The sequence below is a fragment of the Drosophila santomea genome, chromosome 3R (assembly GCF_016746245.2).
Source record: "Drosophila santomea strain STO CAGO 1482 chromosome 3R, Prin_Dsan_1.1, whole genome shotgun sequence".
NCBI lineage: Eukaryota > Metazoa > Arthropoda > Insecta > Diptera > Drosophilidae > Drosophila > Drosophila santomea.
The window spans coordinates 23291243-23315971 of record NC_053019.2 but is presented as its reverse complement, the minus strand read 5'-3'; the positions used below and the strand labels follow the sequence as shown (position 1 = coordinate 23315971).

The 24729-nt window shown below is 43.5% G+C and overlaps 1 protein-coding gene across 6 annotated transcripts in view; it reads right to left on the bottom strand.

Annotated features, from left to right (window-relative positions):
* The window catches only part of LOC120452556 (nephrin), a 65827-nt gene that overhangs the window by 35836 nt on the left and 5262 nt on the right, over positions 1–24729 (bottom strand). For all 6 annotated transcript variants that reach the window (XM_039636834.1, XM_039636832.1, XM_039636833.2 and 3 more), the window contains exon 2: positions 9637–10416. In XM_039636834.1, coding sequence (XP_039492768.1) covers positions 9637–9967 — 331 coding nt within the window. In that variant the 5' untranslated portion in view covers positions 9968–10416. The remainder of the gene's footprint in view (positions 1–9636; positions 10417–24729) is intronic.

Below are 24729 nucleotides of genomic sequence, written 5' to 3'. Positions count from 1 at the left end.
CTAGTTTATTCTACGTGGGGCGGCAATGTGCAATACATTTCTATTTTCGCCGCTGAATCTTCTGAAGAAAAGTACAAAGAGCAGCCATATGCATAGAATTTCTAATTAAAGATGTGGTTCATTTAGCTGTTTCTAGAAGGTGTTTATATACGGCGAAAGATGTTGCAGACAGAGCTCATAATCAGAAATAAAAAAAAAAGTTATTTGAGTTACTTCTTCAAGAGCGTTTAATACGAAACTTTCAAATAAAATGCAGTGATGATTGTTTAGAAAAAGGTAGGATGCATTTTCATCTGCGGATAGATGACCAATTTCTCTGTAATATTTTCTCCATGTGAGCTGCCTGGTGTATGACCACGCCCAAGGAGCCAGTTGGGAAGGCTTTGCTATCAATGCTGGTGCTATTTTGTATCTGCTTCGGCAGACTGCCATAACTCAGACGTGGCGCACTCAATTTGCTTACTTGGCAACAGTGTGGCAAGATCAGGGGGCAGAGACGTGGTCGTGGGGCATGCAGCAGGCGGCAGGGTTCAGGGGGCAAGGGGCAGGGAGCAGGGGGCACACCTCTGCGACAGACGCGACTCCCTGGCCTTTGGCTGCTCGCCCAACTATTGCTCGCTTTTTTGGCCATTTTGTAGCTATTTTATTTTGTATTTATTTGGCGCTTCTTTCGCCATTTTATGCTGTGACATTTCAGCGATGGCTTCGCCGGCGACAAAATCCGTTTTATTTATTTGCAAAATATGTAAATTTACGACCAGCACGACCCGCTTTTCCTCCCATTTCCCCCCATTTTTCCTCTTTCCCCTTTTTCCACCGCAGTCACCAAAGGGAAAGGAAAGGAAACAAGTTGCGTACTTGTATTTTATGCACAGCATTGCATACTTATGGGCCACAACAAGATTGAATGTGTGCTGGTAAGTATCTGTGTGTGTGTGTTTTTTCTTGTTGGGCGTGTGTGTTTGTGTGTTGGTGTTTAGATTTACATGTGTGATTTCGATAGAGTTTATTTCATGTGCCGAATCGCCTTGTCCTTGATGGTGGAGACTAAAGCCCGAAAAATTTACGTACGCATCTGCATATTTATGCATTTCAATGGTGTGGAATAAAATGAGTTGCCTTTCAGCCGTGTCCCTGACAATAATTTAGATAATTTTTGTTTTAATTAAACGCACAGCTGACAAACTGTTCAGATTTATGGGTCGCTGGCCATAAATAAAACCACCAGCGAACGACCGCAACTGGCCAAACTGGGAATGAAAATGCCAAGCTTAAAATGCTTGCTGCATTGTAATGTAATTCGTTCTAATTTATTTACTCCGACCAATGCAATTTATGGCAGTTGTTGTTCTTGTACAGCTGTATTCCTGTATTTCTGTGCTATTTTCAATTTGCAACAATTTATGGCAGCGTTTTATGCAAATCCAGCGACTAATCACCGCGCCACACGACTTGCCGAAAGGCAAAACTGTCGGTAAATTAAAATTTAATAAAAATGCAAATTACCCAAATTGCAGCCAGCCGGCCACGCCCCTTCCGTCAATGGCACCGCCCATTTGACTAATTTTCAATTAACCTTTGGGCGGAAAAATGTCCAAGTCAAGAAGGGGTTGAAATACTGGCCATCAGAAGTCCGCCAAGTGGAAAACATTTGCAAAATAGAAAGACAAATGAATGGGGGAGTGGTCGCTGTTGCTGTTAAGTATTCACAAACGAGTTGATTACGTGTCTCACATAGATTTGCCCTTTTCACGATTTCACAATCGAAATGAAATTTCCACTGAAAATTAGCCAGGAAAAATCACCAAGCAGTGCAGCCGGAGTCAGTAGGGCAAGTTAAATGCGAGGGCGAAACAAACGTTTGCTTGGCATGTTCAAGTGATAAATTCAATTTTCCACTTGAGCGCCACAACGAGCCCCATTCCGCAATGTGTGACTAATGGCGTTTACTGGTTGGGCTGGTGGCTGGTGGCTGGTGGCCCGGTCATCGTCATCCTACTTTTGCTCGGCGGCGGCAATCAAACAGAAATCATAAAGGCGTGTTGTCCAAACATAAACATAGGGCTCGCCGCCTCCTGACTTTGGATCCCATCGAACAAAGGCCAGCCCATCCACATCCACATCCACATCCCCACGAGAAACGCGTGCCGTGCGGCGATAAAAATTACAAATTCTCACACCACCTCCACTCACACAACTTCCACTCGCAGGACCTTCGGCTGGAGGTGTGCACCGGAGCATTGACTCGGTGGACTTGGAAGGAAGGATGCATTGTCGGCACAGGCTGAAGGCTGATGGGTGTCCTGGCGATTGCGTGATTCACCAGACACAATACAATATTAATCGCTTGGGGATTAGGTGGAATTACACAGACAAGTGACTAGACTTGATTACAACGCCAGGTGGTTGTGAAATCGCACCCACTTCAGTTCAGTATCAGCTACAGTTAGAATTAAAGAGTTTATTGTAAATTGTAATAAGTAAGACTACTTTTGTCATTTTGATCAATTGCTACATGTGTAATTAAAGCAACTTGCAGTTTTTGCACAACAAAGTGTCCTCTGAAATGTTATGAACAAACGTTTAAAGTAACAGGAATGCTATTCGGTAACTGCCGCCTGAAGTAAATTGTCGAAAAAAGCAGAATTATTTAATTGTTATTATTATTTTTATGGCATATTTCCATTTGTTTGCAAGTGGCGCATTTAAAAGTAACTATGGCAGCTATATAGCTACCCAGTTTCCACCCAAAAACCACCCGCTGCGAATTGGGCAGACAAACTGTGGAGTGGGATGAAGTGGACAAATAAAGGCGCTCATAAAATTGAATTTTTTATGACTAACGAAACGAAAACCCATGCCCCCGAAGGGTTAATTTCGTAGTGAACTGAAGTGGAGCGGAAAGCTAAAAACTGAAAGCAGAAAGGACAAAGTGCAAAGGGCCAAAACACTGTTGTCGCTGGCAAACGTTAACTGATTTGCACCTTTTGACTTTTGGGCTGACTAACAAACAAGGTCGATGGTGTGATGTTGCTGGTTGCGCTGATTAACGGAAGCATTACTCACAGTGCCGGAAAATCTATGCTATTTGGGGAGTTGGGGATACCCAAGGATGGATGGTGGTGGGTAATGAAAGAGTTCGGCGGGCACTCAATCAAGTGCAAAATGCAAATGCGTTGAGCAGCTAAAAATATCAGCAGCAACAAAAAAGGGAAGTTGCGGCCCATAAAAGCGCGGCCAACAGCAGCTGCAAGTGCCAGATCTTACAATCCGACTTTATAGAGTCCCTCCAGCGTTTGTAACCCCTCGCTGGGTGAAAACCCCAACCATTCCACCCCAACCATTCATCCTTAGTGTTGCATTTATTGCGCTTGTTAAAGGCATCTAAAAAAGGGAAGCGCGAGCGAGAGAAACAAGTTAAAAAGTCATAAAATGATATTTATTTCATTCCGCTGCCGCTGCCGCGTAATGCGGCACTGCCAGCCATCAGCAGCCTCGCGGGTGGCATCATCGCAAGACCCAAGCACGATGATGAGGAATCAGTACACTGCGAAAAAATAAAGCAAACTAACTCTGCAGCACCTAAAGACGTGGTGGGACGATTGAAACTAACTGGATAATTCTGTGATCAATCGCAACACAAAATGTTAAACCAAATTCATTAGATTGATAACTTCTATGGCTCCTCCCATCTACAAAGTCAACTATCAATGGAAAATTATTATTATTTTCCGTGTATCTAGAACACAAAGCTGAGCAGCTAGAGCGGCACCAGCTGACACCGAAGCTGGCCAAGAAGGAGTTCCGTAGATTTGCTTTTTATTTGAAATTTATATGCGAACTCGCCGTCTCCCCCCCCTCTCCTCACCCGGGGGCGGAAAAGTCGGTGGAAAACGCACAAAAAAGGATCTATGTGCTGGGAGGGTTGGGGTAACTGCCTTTTCACACAACTATTTGCCGCTTTTATGGAGTTGAAGCTTTGACTTCTTGGCTGCTCGTCGCTGAGCCGCTGAGCCACTGGAAATGGAAATGCGCCAGCGTTGTGGCTTTTTAATGTTTTCTTGTTAAAGTTTATTGAAAAACTTTGGCCAGACACGTTTGAGTAGTCAGCGGGCGCAGTAACTTATACATACATACAAATACATACTGAACACAAGCACATACTCAGCTGGACGTACAGGATATATATACTTATACTTATACACACTTATACTATATATTTGAATGGTGCGTGGGGAGGGAAAAACGATTTCAGCGATTCGTTTTCCACGACCAGAAATGAAACATCTGCAGGAGTGCACGCCCCGACGCCCATGAAAATGGGCCAAAAGTGATTTCTTCTGTTTAATAAAGGAAAACGGAAACTTGTGCATATTACTTTATCTATTCTTCTTTTTGAGTGCGCTGTGGGGGCGTGGTCGTGTTTGCTCATAATTGAAATTTCGCGCTAAACAGGAAGTGGCTACTGCCAGCGCTTTTGTTGCGGCCAGTTGTTCAAGTTGTTCGAGTCGTGTTGAATCAACTTGGTCTAAAAAGCTTTTCCGAGCGGGAGAATCGGTGGAAGGGTGTGTGGCACATGGCCGAGTTGCGGAGAAAATGCAGTTCATAAACAACAGCAGGAGATGCGAAAATGCAATAATATTTATGAGAAACACTCTGCGACCGGAGAATGGCTGCAGATCTGAAGGCGAGATGGGCGGACGAGTGCAAAAAGAAAATTAAGACCGGAGAAAATGTGAAATGTGTGTGAAAAACATATAGAATGCATTGGGTGTGGGAATGGGAGTGGGAGTACAAGTTGCAGCCCGGGAATTGTCATTGTCTTCGCCATCCAGAAACTACACATGTTCCTATCCTTGGACCACTCGCCTTTTGTGGGGCCAAACAATGGAGCCTCAAGTTTACCACTCAATGGTAAGTTTTGCTCGATTTTATGTCAACATATCGATCGGTTGGGCTGCACTTTTGTGACTCGGCCATTGAATGAATCCCGAGTTTTCAGCTTTTTAATGAAACCCTTTATTTCACTACTTGACAAAGGAGTCTGTATCTAAAGTGCATTTCATTGAACTTTAAACATTATCTTTAATGCCGCGCTCAAGTTTAACTGCAGAGAAAGAAGTACACACTCACATGAGCTGCATAATCGATGGATTTTTTTTAAATTTTGTTGGTAGCTGCAGAAAGGTGAGTAATATTGGATTCTTCTCCCGTCAGGCACTTCGAAGTTATGTGCAAGTCTGGTTCTATCTTTAGTTGTATTGCTATAGTATTTTACCTGGCTGGACATTCTTTTTCCCTGGCATTCCATCCATCGTGGTGCGCTTTTCCTTTCCGGCACTCTCTGCATTTCCCGCTGCATCAATTTATTTTCCACTCTCGTGTCGGTGCCGTCTGTCAAGCCAGTTGCTCCCCCCTTTCCCAGTTGCCTCCCAGTTTTTCCAGCATTTTCAACCCACACCCCACCCCATCATCCATTTCCACCGCACACACGTACTGTGCAGTGTGACATGTGCTTCCTCTGTTGTATTTTTGAGCTCCCTCCTACCGTTTTGTATTCTTTTCCTTTTTATTTCGTTCGTATTTGATTCCACTGTTATTTTCCACATGTGAAATTGAACTTTGCATCTTGCTGCGACGCGTCGCAACTTCAGAGATACAAAATGCAACGAAATTTTCATTTGCCAGCGCCGATGTTGCACTTGACTTGTGGCGCTTCTGCCGCTTCTGCCGCCAGTGCGCCACCGACAAGCATCTCCACCTCTGCATCCACATCCATATGTGAGCCCCCGATCCAATCCCCAGCCATTGGAGCACTCCACATGGTGGGGCATCCATTCTGACCGCCTGGCAGCGCTTATGACGCTGTTTTGACACTGCGAACGCGCGCGTGTTTATAAATAAAATATTTATGGAAATATATATTTGTGAAATTTTTCCACGCTTCTTCGCTGGATGAATGCCGCACATGTGCTGCACCCTTCATCTGCATCTGCATCTTCTTTTGCTGCCGCTGCTGTTGCTGCTGTTGCTGCTGTTCTTCCCTTTGAAGTCCATAAAAATTAACAAAAAATCAATTTACAACACAAACGATGCGCTGATGAGGCGAGTGAAGAGTGAGTAATGCATGGGTAAATATATGGCGTGGAGTGGCCCTTGTGGATGTTTTCATGTTTTCATGTTTTCATTGCAATCGAATGTGCGCTTAGTGACGCCGCCTGTGATCTAAACTGCCACTGCCACGCCCACTGCCCTTGGGGTGGTTTTTTCTTGCAGTGCATGCATATGAACACTTTTTCTGCGAGCGTGTTGATTGCCCATCAAAGCAAAGCCAAGGCCAGCGAAAAAGCAGCAGGAGCACAGCAAGAGATTTGCATAGAGCACACACACAATAAGTCCCCTTGATGGCAAATACTTGTACACTTAGAAAAACAAAGCAATGCAATAGAAGAAATATAATGAATTAAAGTGGGAACTTGTATAGCTGCTACATACTAGCTATATGGCCAAATCAGCAAACCTAAATGATTAAGTAATGGTTAATGGTATTGAAGATTTATGAATACTCATAAAAAATATATAGTTCTCTCAATATATATTTTTAGGCTTAATTGGCTTGTGAGTGATCAAGACCAATTTAATCCTTACACAATCGGAATCTATTTCTTTCCCGTGCAGTTGTTGCTGTAGCGTCAGCAGGAACATAAAAATAGCGACGATTATGATGAAAATATTCATGCGACAAACGGAAGCCATATCTCCTGGCTGGTTGGGTCTGAAACTCGTTTCCCCCCAAAAAAAAGCACGCGATGTGCTGGGACTTGTTTATGTGCCAACGATACGCAGCACATTTGAATTCCACTTAAGGCGTCACCACGCATCGCATACATATTTGTGTGTTTTGGCCACAGTTCCAGAAACACGGCGAAACTCCTTTACAAAATTATTTTTACTGCTATCGAAATAACGCATTTTTTTTTATAAAAAAATCGAAAAAAAAAATTATTTTAAAAAATCTGATATTTTCAATCGGCGTTTTCGCCATAACTTGGTCAAAAATGGTCGCACAGCTAAAATAAAGACTGTTTTGGGCTGCTAATAAACATAGCTAACTATGTCTGTCCCTACTTTTTCGGTTTTCGTAAAAAAAAAATTTGACAATTTTTGCATTTTCGATAAGGGGTACCATCATCAAAATTTTCGAAAAATAGCAAAAAATTAGCATTTCAATGTATGTACATGGATCGATAGGGAATTTTGTTACGAATTCAACGAGGTATGGCATTCCACTTTTGGACCACTATTTTTACTGCTATAAAAAAGAAACGCATTATTTTTTATAAAAAAATTGAAAAAAAAAATTATGGTAAAAAATCTGATATTTTCAATCGGCGTTTTCGCTATAAGTTGGCCAAAAATGGTCGCACAGCTAAAATAAAGACTATTCTGGGCTGCTAATAAACATAGCTAACTATGTATATCCCAACTTTTTCGGTTTTCGTAAAAAAAAAATTTGACAATTTTTGCATTTTCGATAAGGGGTACCATCATCAAAATTTGCGAAAAATGACAAAAAATTAGCATTTCAATGTATGTACATGGATCGATAGGGAATTTTGTTACGAATTCAACGAGGTATGGCATTCCACTTTTGGACCACTATTTTTACTGCTATAAAAAAGAAACGCATTATTTTTTATAAAAAAATTGAAAAAAAAAATTATGGTAAAAAATCTGATATTTTCAATCGGCGTTTTCGCTATAAGTTGGCCAAAAATGGTCGCACAGCTAAAATAAAGACTGTTCTGGGCTGCTAATAAACATAGCTAACTATGTATATCCCTACTTTTTCGATTTTCGAAAAAAAAAAATTTGACACATTTTTCCTTTTTCGATAAGGGGTACCATCATCAAAATTTGCGAAAAATGACAAAAAATTAGCATTTCAATGTATGTACATGGATCGATAGGGAATTTTGCTACAAATTCAACAAGGTATGGCATTCCAGTTTTGGACAACTATTTGTACTGCTATCGAAAAAAAACGGATTTGTTTTTATCAAAAAATCCAAAAAAAAAATTTTGTTTTGTGTCAAGTCAATTGGAGTCTAGATACTTGAGGCATGAAGCTACTGGAAAGAGCTTTTCTGGCGTAGCCACGCAAATGCCCAGATGAAACCGGAGTCAGACGAGGATTGGCGCTAATAAAGCGGCAAATGTAATTAAATTAAATGCCCGAGATGCTCAGACAAAAGCCAAACGACCATGACGCCCAAGTCGGCAAATGTCTAAATCCGAGTATAGAAATTCAATTTACTACAAAATCCCATGCATCGGTGGGCTCGACGACAAACGGCAGCGAAATAGAAAATGCTGGAAAATGTCTCTCGATTTCGGCAAATCCTGTCATACATTTCAGGCGCCTTTGGCCACGTCCCAATACCCAACCCATGCTGTTCTCCGAAACAAGATCCTTTAAGGCAACAAAGGAAGACGGCGCACGCAGACGAGGAACCCAAAAACGAAAATATGCTGATGTCGATGCCGAATTATGATTTGTTTTTGTCGACTGGCCGGCGGGCAGAAAGGGGGCCGGCATCAGACATTTGGGAAATGGGATTTGCCCCAAGGTTACCATCCAACCAACTACTCGCAACAACAACCAGTTGAGACGCTCGTAAAAAGCACAAGGCACCACCGGTTTTCCATCACTACCCAGCGATATGGTATATGGGTATCCTCGAGCGGACCCAACACATCCTCGACCTCGCAAATTATAAAGTTGTTTGGCCAAAAGTGCTGACGCCTCTCGCACCATGGCTTGCAAGTTTTGTCTTCGTTGTTGAAAAATGTGCCAAAAAGCCAAGGCGAAAATGCTGGTGGAAAAACTTCTGCACGTTTTATCTAACGCACATTGATAAGGATTTTTTCTTTTTTTTTTTTGGCAGTCGTCGCATGATTTGCAAGTTTGCACAAAATGCTTCAGCAAGATGAACGTTTTGTGCAGACGTGAGCGAAAATGCGATGACCTCTTGGCATAGTTTCGGCTCCTTTCGTTTCCCATCTAAGGATTTACATTCCGATGATCAAATCAAGTGGCCAGCTCTGCGAGCTTATGGGATTGTGAACAGGTGTTGGCCAGGAAGTTTAACTAGAATGTAGAAAGGGCATCTACATGCAAGTTAAAACATCTTAAATCAGCAAACTGCGAGAGTTCTTTCTGCTTTCAAAAACTAACAAATTCGTTCCATATCAACATTAAATCTAGCTGAACTTTTCATATTTACTAACATTTTTTGCATTGCTTTTACTGTGTTTACTTCGATTCCCACCAAATAGTCGTGCATTTTAAACAGTTTTCTATTGTCTGGGCAAATCCTAATGACGAGCGCAGACCATAACGAGCAAAGACTTCCCTTCAATAATTTGAGGGCAAACCAGCAGCTCGTTACTGCTGCAAATAACTGAGTTTGATGCTGACTTTCTTTTCAGTTTTCCGTTTTCAGTTTTCGCTGCAAAAGCGAACTGAACCCAAGCGCCCGAATCCAAAACTCCTGCCAATCGTTAGCAGTTATTGTTATTGCGAGTATTACAGTTGCTGGTAACTGGTGGTTGGTGGTTGGTGGTTGTACTCACTGTTCTTTTGAAAATCCTGCGACTCCTCGTCCGCCGAAACCGATTTCAGTTGCTGCAGGCAAGTCAACAGGACCAACGTGAAGCCGACAGCCCAAATCGTTTTCCCATTGTCCGGGCATCTCGTCCGTGATTTTCGATGTGTGTTCATGTTGCACTTGCATTTGGTGTTGCCTTTGCTTTTGCTGTTGCTGCTGCTGCTGCTGCTGTTGCATTTGCTGTTGCTGTTGCCGGTTTGTCTTGGCCAATATGTCGTTTGCATGGCTGTTGTTTCGGTTTCCAGTGTATTTGTTGGCATTCCGCTTGTTGGCAATAAAAGCTGCATGGCTGTCATTTAGTCGTGCTTGCGGTGCGTTGTGCCAAACGCAAGAACGTCTCGTCATTTATGTGGCAAACTTCAATTTGACCAAAGTGTCAAAGAAACAAGCAGCAGGAGTATACAAGTATTGCCAAGTAGTACAGAATGTTGCAGTTTGCTGTTGGCAGTTGGCAGTTGGCAGTTTGGGTTTCTACGTTTTTGCGTTTTTCTGACCTGGCGGCGCCAATAAACACGCGTCTCCTTGTTATGGCCGCTCGGCTATTTCCGCTTCCGCCGTTGGCTTTAATGAAGCGCCAATGTACTCTTGGCCCATAAAAAGAGCATTTCCGTCGACATTTACGAATGCATGTCCATGTGAGTCAGATCAAGTCCATAGCATCGCTTAATGTGCTTTTACATGTTCATTCGCTCTTTTATGGACATTCCGTTCCGTATTTTTTGGTGGATTGTTGGGGTCGGGAATCCTGTGAATAGAAAACCAAACGTCAAAACATGAGTAAATGCTGATTGTTTTTGGGTAAGGTACACACGAAAAAAATTCGTTAAAAATATATTTTAAATGTTTAATGGATAGTTGTGTTTAATAGATACTTTTATAGAGACCCCATATACTTTATATTCATTGATCTCATATTATAAAACAAATTCGTTAGTTCTCATCAGGTTTTAATTCAAGTGTTGTAACAACTGGCTGGCAGAAATATTAAATGTGCTAATAAAAATGTTTATACGCTGGACGTCAGGCAAATTGGGCTCGTAAAGAGCTGGTCGAAAAGGGTAAGTCCAGAAGTGGCAACAAGGAGCCCACAGGACTGACTCACAAAGGAGTCGGCGTATTCGAAGGACTCGAGGGGAGTACACTTCTCGAAATTGGTTGTTTTATGTGGCCATCGCATCGATGAAGTGTGATTAATGGCGCGTTTCAATGTGAGATGCGTAATTAAGGCTGTAGATTTATGTGCTCGGTCGCAGCTGAGCCCTGACCTTTCCACCCCTCGTAACTTACAACTCACAACTCACAACTCTCGACTCTCATCTGCTTAACCCCCAAAAGTTGTTGGCCCATAAAATCGAGCCCTCGCTGAGTGCTGCTTTATCACCTAGCCAAATGTTGCTGCCGCGCCTTTTAATTGCGTGTTTTCGGGGCAGCACGAGTGTCGACAATTAAACAACGCATCAAAATTGATAAGCCAACATCTACTCGAACTTTCGGTTGCAACCCCGATGAAAACCGCTCGTGCGTCTCAGTTCTTTGGCCCTTAACCCACTGGTGTTGCATTAATGGAGTGAAGACGAGCCGGGTCACCTCTCACTTTCACCTTAACCCAGAAAACGCGTGCTCGCTTAATTATGCAACATTTTGTATCGGCAACCATGCGACAAGTTTGCTTCTTCTCTGAGTGCGTCTGTGTGTGTGTTGGCCCGTTTTTAATAAGCATTTGTGGTCCACACACACACACACACTTGCGAGTTTGGTGTGTGCGTTAAAGGAGTGCATATAAATAATATATATATTCTTCGCGAAAAGTTCATAAGTTCGTATGTTGCCATTTGATTAAAGATAATAACTTCAAATCCTGCCAAGGAGTATCCCTTTATTCTTCACCTTATTTCTACCTTTACACTGAACCAAATATAACTTGCATGGAATATAGATACCAAGACGGAGTACTTGATGGGTAGATGGGGTTTTTCTTCCGGTGTACCTGTATTTCTTGCTTTCTTTATTCCCTCTTTTCTGGTTACCTGCCCATAAATTAGCCGGGGTGAGAACTGAGGATATTGACAGTCAAACTTTGCTCATTAGTAAATTTCTGACAAGCAACGCATGTTCCTCCATCTGCCTGCCCCCAGGGATATAGTCACATAAAAATATCGCGTATATATATAGAGAGAGCCCTGTAGAGTCAGCTGCCGCTGCCTTTTGGTGCGAATCTGTGGCATTCGGTTAGCATATTTTATTGCTGATTAATTAACTAGACAAAGTGAAAGTAGGAAAGGGAGCGATAGACGACTTCGCAGTTGCATTGTGACGCTTCGGCCTGAACTTTAATGACACCAAGTGGAAGATTTGCTAATTAAAAAAGTTTGCCAATTCGAACACAAAACAAGGAGTGGCGCAGGGCTAATGAAAGGGATTTTTGCCCCCTGGAATAGAGGAAAAAGTTGAATTTCACTGCCAGGCGTTGTTTGCTGCCGAGTATCGTATAACTATGGCCAACTACTGACGCTTAAAGCCCCCAGTTAGTCCGGTTAGTCCAAGTTGGGAAGCATTTACCGACAAGGAATTAGTTGTCCAATTTATAAGGAATTGTGTGTCGAAAATAGCACAGTTTGTCCAAGCGAAAGCCTCTAAGAAAGCCGGCTGATCTGATCTGAACCTCCTGGCCATTCGGACATTTGGACACTCGGACATTTTGCTATTTTGGTAGCTGCCAGCCGCAGGCAGTGTACATGCCCACTTCCTTATTTCCTTATTTGCCTATTGATTGGTTTTGCTGGTCAGGTGCTGCTGCTGCCATTCAACCGCCCACCTATCACCTATCACCTATCAGGCATCGGGCATCGGGCGTCTTTGCAGATTTTAGCCTTGTCAAATTACCACAGCCATTCCATCATCGTTAGGCCCGCTCCACCGCTACCACTTCTGCACCCACTTGGCGAGAATGTGAGTCCGGGAATCGGGGAATCCGGGAACCCGTCATCAGGGCTCACAAATTTATGGGCAAATGCTCAACTTTGCCATAAATGTTCATCATAATGTGACACAATTTCCTCAAGATTTAACGCCGCATAAAACCCCCTCCGAACATTCCCATATGGTAATGGAGGGGGCCAAGGAGGCGAGGAGGCGGCAGTGCGTGTGGGAATAGAAATGGAACTGGGATTGGGATCGGGAATGGTACTGCCAATGGCAATGGCAATGGCAATCTTGGGGTGAGACAACTCCCTCATGCATTGTGCAATCCACATGCGCAATAAAGTCAAAGACGCATAACTCTCGGCGTAAGCGGGCGCTGGCAGCTGGCATAAATTCTTGAAATAAAATAATGTGAAATATAATAAAATATAAATTCAGCTGCAGTCAGTCAGTCAACGCATGCAGGCGACAGATAGACGCAGTGTGAATTTAACTGACAACCACCACCACTTATCGGCCAGCTGGGAGCTGGGCTCCAAAATGGGAAGTGGGGGAGGCTTAAAGGGGCTCCATCGCGAAAGGCGAATGTGTGGCAGCGTGTGATATATCATAAGCATGCGTCTGACAAGCGTAAGTACCGCCGCTGTCACTGTCACAGGACTAACAGGACGAACAGGACGAACAGGACGAAGAGCACCAACGGGCGCAGCTGAGGAGCTGAGTAGCAGCAGAAGCGCCAACTTCTTGGCGACGACGCGTGTTATTACACCATGCGGCATACTTTTAGCGCCACTCAAAGAACATTTCGCTGGCATTGTTGTGGTGCACTGAGAGGAATTTTGTGTTTCAGCTATTGCATGATAATAAGTGATTGAAGTCTATGAAGCATAAACAATTATACAGATGAGCAGTGTAAATGAAAAATTCAAACATGAACTCACTACACTAACATGCCACAAGCGTGTCCATCCCATTTTTCAGTGTATCTGCTTGTGTGTATAAATAAAAGTTGAATTATGACAAAAGGAGCCAGCAGGCCAAAGGAGCCGGCAACCTGCCCACTATGGCCCGATAATGCGCTTGGTGCTGACTTGCCCGTGACTTGGAGCGTGTGTGCGTGCGAGGCGTTTAACATGTCGTATGCGCAATTTGTGAAATATGTGAGAACAGAGCCTGCCAGCATGAGCAATAAGTTCTGCTTCTCCCACTCTGCAGTGTCTGTAGTGTGTGGGTGTGTGGGTGTGTGTGTGTGTAAGTAAGCAATTAGTTGCCTTTTCAGCTGAAGTAAAAGCGAATCGGGTGAGTGGCAAGAGGGGAGGATAAGCAAACAGCAGCTCATTAATATCCTTTATGCGTTTATTACATCAGCAGGCGGCGTCTTATGAAAAAACATAAATTAATGCAGAGCATCGTCCGCAAGAGCGGGCAGAAAAAATAACAATTAGGATGGCAAACGGCAAACGGCAAAAGGCAAAAGGCAGTTGGTCGAATCAATCAGACAATATTCAATATAATTGGCCTAATTTATTTGTCACGCTCCAGTCGCGTTCATTTCTCATGCGTTGCGTTCTGTATATATTCCACATAATTGGCAAGACGATTCTGTGCAACATTCTGTGTAATGAAAATTAAAAATTAATGCTCAAAGGTGGGCGCATGCAAAAATGCTTTAATCAAATCCCCTTCGTTGCGGGTTAAATATTAAATATGCTTTTCCCTCGCTTTTTTTCCCTGCTTTGCGTGCGAGTGAATGTTTCATTTTTTTTTTTTTCATTTTTTAACTTGATTCTTGTTTAAATAAATATTTGCCGTCCAGGCACTGACCTTTTGGCCTCATTGCGTCCCCTGCATTGATTGAAGTTTTTCATGTTCCTTTTTTTTTTTACATATTTTGATATTTTGTTTGGTTTTGCCATAGATGTTCGTTCGCACTCAGTGGATTCCAAGCTCATGTTTGGGCAGCCGGCCAAGGCAAACAAAGGAGCAAGGCTCCAAGGCTCCATGTCGAAGGCTTCTTGTCTCACATTGAGCTCCCCAAATAGGAATTTATTCATGTGTTTATAGTGGGCACTTCAATTTTTCATTCCTTCATTGAGAGATTACAGTCTTTGATTTTACTCGCTCCGAATTTTCAATTTTTCTTCGACTTTTTAGCAGTAGAGGAAACTTAGGAAATGGTTGTAGGTAAGAGCTTTATAAATGTATTCCTATTTAAATAGAAACAAGTTCTTAAAAGTTAGGGTTCTGCAGCTTTTATAGTTTCAGCACAGGCTGTTAAAATTCAATTTTTCAAAGCAGAACTTTTGATATTTGATTAAAGCCTCAGAGAATGAATAGGTGCGATAGCACGGCACAAAAGGTTTAATAAACAAGGACAATGGGCTGCCGCAATTCACTTTATCTTTGTGCTCTGGCGCCTTGGGCCATTTTCCTTTGGAATCCGGAAATCACAAAGGGAAATTACATAAAAAACTACTCCATTCGACTAATTTAGTTCACGCACATGGGAGTGTGGGTAACTTTGTGTCCAAATTGGTATGGGATGGACACAAAGTTCAGCCTTCCCTGGACGGCTGTCAGTCACAGGACATCCAGGAAACCCAGTCGGTGGAACTGGTCACTCTCCTCACCTGTCCAGGCGCCCTGACAGCTTTATATATATAAATAAACCAAATGGGTAAACACGACGGTTGCTGCTTTGGCTGTGGTTGCCACCAAATTTACCTTAAATTTGACAACATGCGCCAGGAACACAGGTGGCGCTTCTGCGGCAGACTTTCATTTGGGGGCCATGGCCCCCCAAGTTTGGCTCACATTCCACCCCTTTTTCGGAAGCCCAACTCATCCGTCAATCATGTCGGCGATTCCTTATTTATTTACACACTCTCTTGGCTGGCTTTAATTTGGTGTTCGCATATTTTGCCCAAACTTTGCTTTATATTAATGCCAACACATTTGTTAGCGACAAAGTTTGCCATCTCCTTCTCCAATTTGCAATAACAGCTGTGGCAATTAAATTAAACGTTTTAAATTGCCAAATATATATATTTACACGTATCCCGGGCCAAGCCCGAAATTTGAATTTAAATTGAAGTTAGTTGGCCAGTAAGCCGCACAGCATTTCCCTTTGAACGCCTTCTAATCCTTCAATTAATAATCTTCAGCTCTCAACTTTTGGACCGAACAAAAAAGAAAACGTGGGTGAGCCCAAAGTTTCGACCGATTTTTTTTTTACCATTTTGGTTCGGACGACGAACCCTTTTCGTGGTTGGAATTTTTTGTCAGAAACAATTATTTAAAGGTCGCTTCTTGTGTTTTGCATTTTTATACTCTCTTGTTCGCAGAATTAAATATCTAATTTATCAAGCCTTCAACGCTGGCATCGCCAATAATTAAATTTTCCGCCCATGGAATGTGATTTGGGGTGGTGGGGTGGTCTTAATTTTCATTTTTCCATTGCAAACTGTGAAGGGGGAGGGGGAGGGTAGCAGATGTCAACTTTAAGATTTCAGCTTGTCACCTGGCTTCCACAAAAGGCCGTTGGCCTGAGGGGGCGTCACAGGGATCATTTCATTTAAAACACATGACGTTTAACTCACACCCATGGCCACACCCACAGTCACACCCACAGCCACACAGTCACCCAACATCATGCCACGAGAATAGAGAACAGAGCGCAGATGTCCTTTTGGTCTTGTTTTTGTTAGCTTGTCTCAGCCTTGACTGACTTTGTTTATCTTTCATTATTTATTCTCTTATCGGAAAGCTGCGATAAGGTCGACCGACGGCAAAAAGCACACATCACACTGCCCCCACACCATTGGCCATAACTAATTAATTATGCCTTCTTAAAGCGGCGTTAAACGTTGCTGTATGCGTTAGTTGTGAACTTGTATAGGTAAACTCGTACATATATACGTTTATACATTTAGTGGGCAGTCCAAAGTGAGCTAATCCACTTATCCCACTGCGAATCCGACGAGTGACGGACTGGTGAACTGATGGCCCGAGAAGGGATCTACCTGGCTGCTGGCCAACGAAATAGCAAGTGAATGAACAACTTGCAACTTGTTTTCGTATTAATTAGAAAAATAAACAAAGCGCCAAGCGCTAAGAAATCAAATTAAAAGTAAATTGAGAGCAGATTGGGGGGATGGATGGTAAGTAGCAGTGAGAAATTGATTGGGGTGCGGGAATCTAAAAGGGTATACACTTCTTGGAAAAGCCAAAACCAATTATAGACTCTGGCAGGGGTAGCAATCCATTTTTCCTCGGGGAAAATGACAACTACTGCTGTGCTGTGCTTGTACTTCAAGTGTCTATCCAAGTACGAGTATGTTGGGGTAATATTTACTTGGCCATTTAATTAATAGACATGCATACCGAATGACACAAATGCATGTGCATCTGGCATTCTAGATTCAATATGTTTTGCTAGAGTCGAAAGAGCAGATATTTTTAATTAGCCCGCGGGCCAGAAATAAACCAAGCAAAGGGGCAAATGGAAACGCAGAATCGCGGATTCTTGACATATTGCCAGCAGCTGAGAGGCGGCAAGATGCATGAGTGAAATGGTTGAGGCGTAGCACGTGCCGCATCATGGAAAATTGTTTGCATTTTCCTCCACACCTCCCCACCGCCACCGCCAATGGGCGGGAAAATGGTGGGGCGTTGGGGGTCAGGGGTTCAACACACACTCACACACACGCACTCAGTTATCGGCTACTTAAAATAAACAGTTTAATGTGCAAAGTTTTCGGGCTGCCTCGCTGGAACAACAAGCAATCAGGCGGCGTTATGCAAAGGACCTCGTCCTGTTCCGACCATCTTTTCGACGGGACAAACAAGCCATTCAGCCATCTAGCCATCCTGCCATCCTGCCATCTAGGCATCCTGCCATCCTGCTATACAGCCAGCTATGGCCAAAGTTTTTCGGGGGCAATCATTAAAATTCATTTCCTATCGACAGTCAGCAGAGACACACCCGCACACATGTACTCATGTTATAGATGACGCCATTTAGTTTGAATATCTATGGCCGCACATATCCACATCCTTCGCCTCCGCATCTCTGCACACATATGAGGTCCTTTCTCCATATACCCCTCCCTCCCTCTCTATCTACTCTCCCAACTCCCTCTGTCTCGCTCTTTCTGTTCTGTAAACAGCTTGCTCTGTGTATTTTCACAAGTGCCTCAGAGCGATTTGAATGCGGCAATTCCTTTTGAATTGATCCCAAAAGTGACCTTTGATTTTCGATACGATTTCAGTCATTTTCACATGGCCCCGGCTAAAAGTCTCTAGCGACTTAGAGAGCCACAGGGAAAATCGGTGGCACAACAGAAAGAGATGGAACCACAGGGACAGAAAGAGACGGCCACAGGCACAACTCAAGCCAGCGAAGCCATTTTGTGTTTTTGTAGTTTGAGTGCCGCCCGCATTAGTGGCGAATATAAATTTTGTCCGTAGACCCGAAAACAGCGAATGTTCAATGGCTGGATGGCTGGATGGCATATAGTGGCACCCAAAAACCGAAATCAAAACCACAAGCGAAGCCAAAAGCCCCGGCGACATCCTCAGTGACAAAAGCGACGAAACGATGGCAAAAATCAAACTAAAACTTCCACCCATGAAAATCATAATTCAAACGTTGAAATCAGCACACAGATTTTCCCCTACGCATATGCGTAGAAACAGTTGCGGGCAGGCGAATAGATCTAAAAGGCATTTTCAATTTCAATAATAAATTGGGTTTTATATTATCATGCTCGACACAATTTCGTTTTAGGATTAACTCAGTTTTAATTACCAATTATTACTTCTTAAAATCTAAGCTGAAATTGCTCTACTTGCTGATTTAGTTATAATCATTTACTTATTACTATATATTGAAATACTCATATAATTTTGTCTGCAAGTGTGCCACCATCACACTCTTTTGAGGCCACCCAGTGAACACGAAAACCCCCCTTTCCCCCTGCGTTTGTTTCGTGTGTACACAATGGCAACTATTGAAAATACGCAAAGCCTCTTTTGGCATGTCCTTGTGCTGCTTCTGTGATTCCGATGCTCTGCCTTTGACCCCCGGAAAATTCCCAAATTGCGCCCGGAAAATAGAAGCTCCAGTTGCCCCACCCCCGGAGCACCACCAAAAGTTCCGGCTGAGTGGGACGCGTGTGCGTTTTGTTTTATTGCCAGCTTGGAAACGCTGCCAAGCCGTTTTCCACTGGGTTTGCTTAGGGCAAACACTTTCCCCGCTCTTTTGTTGGCCCATTGTGTGCGGGGATAATCGAAGCCATAAATAACAGGCGCGAAAGCTTCGCGTTCCCGGCCTCTTCCCCTTTATTTCCCACTTTTTTTTTTTTTTTTGCATTTTTTCTGGTTTTTTGTGTGCTGTTCACATGGGAAGGGGGATGGGGTGTACGATAACAAAAGTGCCAAAAGTGACAAACAGCAGGCGACCGTCAACGCCAAAGCCAAAGCCAGCCATTGGCCAAAGCCAACTCGTTAGTAAATCCAATTTGTGCGTGAATGTCAACAGTTTCGGTGCAGTCACAGTTAGAGTTACTATTACTGCCACGCCCCCTCCCTTTGCAGGGTGGGAAATTCCGGAAAATAGCATAGGAGCAACATAGCAACTGGCGGCAAAAATCGCGTGAGCTGACATGTGACCGAATTACGGGACAAGTTGCATTCGATTTGAGAGCGTTTTTTTCAATCAATTAAAAATTTACATTTCATTCACACAATAAATAATTTGCATAATAACCGAGCATACACAGTGAAAAAAAAAAAGAAAAAAAACACTCGAACACAGAAACTCACACGTAGACGCGCATAATTAAACGTTTAATATATGCACGAGAACAAAAAACAACGAATTCCATATGGGTCGCATTTTATAAACAGTTTTCAATTAATTACAGCATTCAGCAGCCCAAACAAGGCATTTTAAATGCTGGCCAAAATGGAGCTGCTGCATCCGATGCAGCGTGTGATGCATCAACAATGATTATTGCATACACTTTGCCGCTGCTCTTTTCATAAATTCATTTGGCGGCCAGCGGCAGCACGTGCTCTTTAAACGAATTTACGAGTATAACTTTGCAATAAATCGGATTCCATATATATGTACATAAGTATGCATACATATTGAAGAATTTTGGATCCAGCAGTCGTAGGATTGACACTGCAGTGCTGGCAAACATAAATCGAGGCTGTCTGTGATAAATTTAGACCCTCTGGCGACAGCAAAAGCCAGACAAAATGTCTTCTCAAGAGATATTTCTCCAGTATCTACAAATGCAGTCGGCTCCAAAAGGGATTTCTGCGGCATCCCCAAGGTTTCCGCAATTCTACGGCCGTTCCTTTGAAGCTGTCTCCAGCATTCTCCAACCGAATGTCTGGGTCGGCGTTCTAACAAAGTATTTAAATCTATATCTTTAGAAATTCACCAAAGATAGCAAGCAGCACATTAAAATCAGTTTTTAATTCCACAGTAAAAATACTGACCAGCAGTCGGAATGCAAACACTTTGGCAAAGCAAAACAATTGCGTGCAAAAAGCAAGCAAATCAGTTCAAGGAAATAAAACAATATTTAAATAAATCAAAATTAGCATCAGCCGCAAAAGTGCTGTCGAGGAAACAAACCCAAGGCGAACCAAGGCAAAAGCAACTGCAAAGGCACAAAAGTACGAGTATCTGTATCTACGAGTTACAGACGAGGCAGCTCTGTGTGTTTGTGTGTGTTTGTGTTGTTGTGCCTGTGAATCGAGGCATGTTTTACATAATACAATTTCCATTTGCCGAAAATAAAACACACGACTCTGGCAACGTGCTAAACAGACTGCAGACTACAGACTACCGGTAGTCCCAAATCCACACGATTCAGATACATATGTATCTGAATCTGTAGTGGGAGTGAGTAGCTGTAGCTGTAGCTATAGCTGTATCTGTATCTGCATTTGGAGACGGGGGCTGCGTAGCTCCAGCGTTCGTCATTTTAAATACCAAATATATTTGGATTCCATTTTGGTCAAGGCCCAGGAAGCTTCATCTTCCTCAATCGGCTTGCGGTTGCCCGGCCACAGTCTGTTCTGGCTCAAATTGACATTGAGTTATGGCCCGGTTTCCCCTTCAGATGCCACAGTATCTCCGGTTGGACCGGAGTTCCTTTCTTTTTAAATGATTTTCAAATTGTACTGCACAGCTAGCTAGCTAGCTAGTGAGCAGAACAAATAAACAAGCAGCATTGAAAAATAAAGCGATGATTTATGTTCATTTCAGGGCTACCTACGCGCCAAAGACTTTAATAAAATTCCATAAAAAATGTTTTCATATTTAATTGTCGGCCAGTTGGGGGGACGGAAAATGTTAATAAATGTCAAGACTGTTTCCACTCAACTGACAAAATGAGCAACGAGCTTGAAGTTGACACCGACTGTCCACCGCAGACAACGTCATCAGCGTAGAATAAAATAAGATAACCCCCAGCAAGCTGCTGATGCTGCTGGTGGCGTTGCCCCTTCATAATTTGACATAATTTATGAGTTTTCAATTTATCATCTCGCAAGCTTCTGTGCAAGCTGAGAAAGCTGAGGAAGCAGAGGAAGCTGCACTTGCAACCGCCAATTCGCCCCGCATTTCGCCCTGTCAAAGCCAAAGCCCGTTTCGAAATGTCAAATGTCAATGCTGATTGTGCGAAGCCGAAACTGTGAGATCCCAAAATGCATCTGAGGCACACATGTTCCGGCTCCCACAACGCATTAGCGCCATCCCAGCCGTCTGAGCTCGGCCTGCTGCTGATCTCTGTGGGAAGTGGATTCCCCTTTTCCTACTTCAATCCCACTTCAACCCCACTTCGTCACCCATAAAATGTGGCCTCTTGTCATCGATGAAGCGCCGTCCATCCGTCCGCCTGTCGCTCATGTTGTTCTTGTCATTAAAGTCGTAAGCACTGTCACGTAGCTGTCAATTCAAAAAAAATCGCATTAGCCAGCAATAGAATCTACATGCTGCGGGCACAAATTTCGGCAGAATTTACTTACTCGTGCAGAGGAACAAAAATCATACTACCAAATTACTCCCCTTGTCTTCAGGAACATGTTTTCCGAAAATTTCAGCTAATAACTTCAAAAGTTTCACATTTTAGAGCAAACTTGAGGAGCATAGAATAATTTAAGCTGCTCAAAGTTAAGTAAATATAATGCCTTTGCAACTCATTCAATTGGAACTTGCCAACTTGATTGGTAAGTCCTTTATTATGAGCCTTTGGGCTTTATACTTTCCTATTTTTTGCAGTGCATTTAGCTGCTTATTATGTGCTAGATGGTATGCATTATGTATGTGCATATTTATGACAACTGTCGCTCCAGCGACTCCTACTTGACTGCCGCTCACATCACATTGGGAATTTAGGGCCCGGAGATGGAGATTACCGGGTCGTAAAACCCGACACTCAACTGCGAAGCAACTGCGTGTGCGGGCAAGTTGGCCGGGCAGATAAGAAGGCTCAGAAGGCTGAGAAGGCTGAGAAGGCTGAGATGGCCAAGAAGGCGAGCACTTGGCGGGCTGCACATAATTAGCGGTGGCCACTTAACTAGCACTCCTCTTCTCCCTCTGCCCCTGCTACTAAATGTCAACGTAAATTTGCATTTTTAAGGCGCATAAAAAGGGCTTACAAAGGCAGCGGCAGTCGAAAAATAGGTATGAAAAAATACGAAGAATCCAAACGAAAGGTAACAAAATGCAAAACATGCGCAACAGGAAGCGGGAAACAGGAGCCGCAGGACTTAAATGCTTTTAAGCCAGCGACACTGTAACGAAAAGAGGGAAAAGTGGTTAAGGAATTGTGCGACATGTGCATTTTGGATGGATACGTTTACGGATACGGATACGGATTTGCAGAGAGACTTCACGTTAAATGCCTTTTCAAAATGCTCGTGCAGCGCCATTGAAGGCAAAATCAATTACAACAAAGCGGGGGGAAATGGAAAGCATTTTAACGACAGCATTCAGAGCAGAGCAGAGTTCGCGCGCGAGCGGCTTTCATTCAATCATTTACATAAAATTTTATTTAACAAGCGAATTCCAAAGGCTTTCATTTTTAATGCAGCCACCTCTCATCCCCGCCCCCTCTTAATTTTCCACACAGATTCCAGATTTCCCAGGACTCTGTTTGGCAGGACTCTCCATACTCCCAAGCGATTGCTGTCACAATCCGGTTGGAACATGTGTGTGTGTATGGTATACGCCTTAAAGGCGTGTATGCATATGGCATGAAACTTCATTATGAGTGCTTCAATATTTCTGCAAATAAAATGCCAGTCGAAGGCAAATTGAAAATCCAGAATGGCAGAGGGCCGATGTGAAAATATTAGCATACTTTGGGGGCGCAGTCAAAGTTTGTTTGCCGAAACAAATTAACCTTGAATATGGCACATAGAGTCATACTAACCTTGAATATGGCACATAGAGTCCTGTCAAAACGAAGCTGAGCTGAGGAAATTATGCAAATGTGCTCAACACACACACACACACACACCAACAACAACAACAATGGATGTCTCCGATAAGACCGGTGCTATACTAAGAAAATTGTCTGTCTGCCCCACTGTCCGTCTATCTTACTAACTGACTGTCGTCTTGTGGCTTTGGCTTTGGCTTCTGGGAAAATTTATTAATTTCAAGCAGAACTCTGGAGACTTTGACGTCAGCTAGCTGATAAGCAGCCGCACGCTTGACAAAATCAATAATGGCAATACTGCTCTTGTTTCAGCTTCTGTGTTCTGTATTCTACATTCTGTGTTCTGCGTTCTGTGCACCGTTCCTGTTGGTATTTGCATGATTAATGAAGCCACGTAATTGATTACAGGGCCACGCCCAGGCCGAGCTAAAAAAAAAACAAAAAAAAAACGAGAAAAAGAGCAACACAGGCGGAAGAAACAAAGGCAAGCCAAAGCTAAAGCCAAAGGCAATGGCAATGGCAATGGCAACAGCAACTCGAAGTTTCGCATGATTTTGTATCATCGAAGGCAGCATCAAGGCACACAGCTGATTGATGCCTCTGTGGTCGGGACAAAGGCACCTCCAACGCCACCAACCCCACCCCCACCGCCACCAGCTAGTCAGCTCCACATCCTCCATGCCCCATCAGCGTGCTGCTCCAGACCCATTTTCATTTCGATCTCCAGCATCATAATGCGACCACGCACGTGCGTGTGGCACATGATTACACGGCAAACAAAAACGATGAGTTTAGAGGGTGCTAGTGCAGTAAGAAGTCAAAAGGTCGTGTTTTTAGAAACACTAGGCTACAACATAAAGAAGACTATATTATAATTAATAAAGTAAACCAAAGTGACCAAGCCAAACTGCTAACCATACTTATTAGCTTGGTTTTGAATTTATAGTGTGAAATCCTCAAAGCTCTGATATTCTTATAATTAGAATTCGATTGCAGGACTAATTTGGGAACCAGGAATAAGTCGTAGTGTATCGTGCCAGATCCGAGGCTCTGTGCGAGTCATGTCAGAAGGACATGAGGAGAGTCGGCTGTCATTGACTGCGTGGATTGGCGTTGTCAACGATGCAGCGAGCAGGATGACAAAGATGATGATGCAGCCGCTTGCAAAAGCAGCAGGAGATAGCCGGAAAACGCTGGGAAATGCTGGGGGTTGGTAGAGCAAGGGGGGGGGGGGGGGAGAGGGGGTCGCCGGTGGTTTTGGGGCGGAAGTCGGGCATTCTCATGGCTGGTTATTTATGCGTAATTTCTATGCACACACGCAGAGGCGCTCCGTCCCTTCGGCTCATTGTCCTGGCAAGGGAATGGCCTGGTATGGCATCGAATGGATTGGCAGGGGGGGATTGGGGATGGGCATCCTGGATGGCGGCCACTTCAGTACCAAGACCGCCCCAAGTGGTTGGCTTTGGCATTCGCTTTGTTGGGTCGCCTTTGCTGTTCGTGGAGCGGAGCTTTAAGGCAATGCTGCTCATACAGGCGCACAATCATCAATCAAAATCAAAAGCCAAAGCCAAAGTACTTTTGACATTAATTTATTCAAAAGGGCTGCAAGCTCCGCTTTCAAAACTGCACAAAACGCACCGCAAAATGTGATGGGAAGGATACAATTTCGA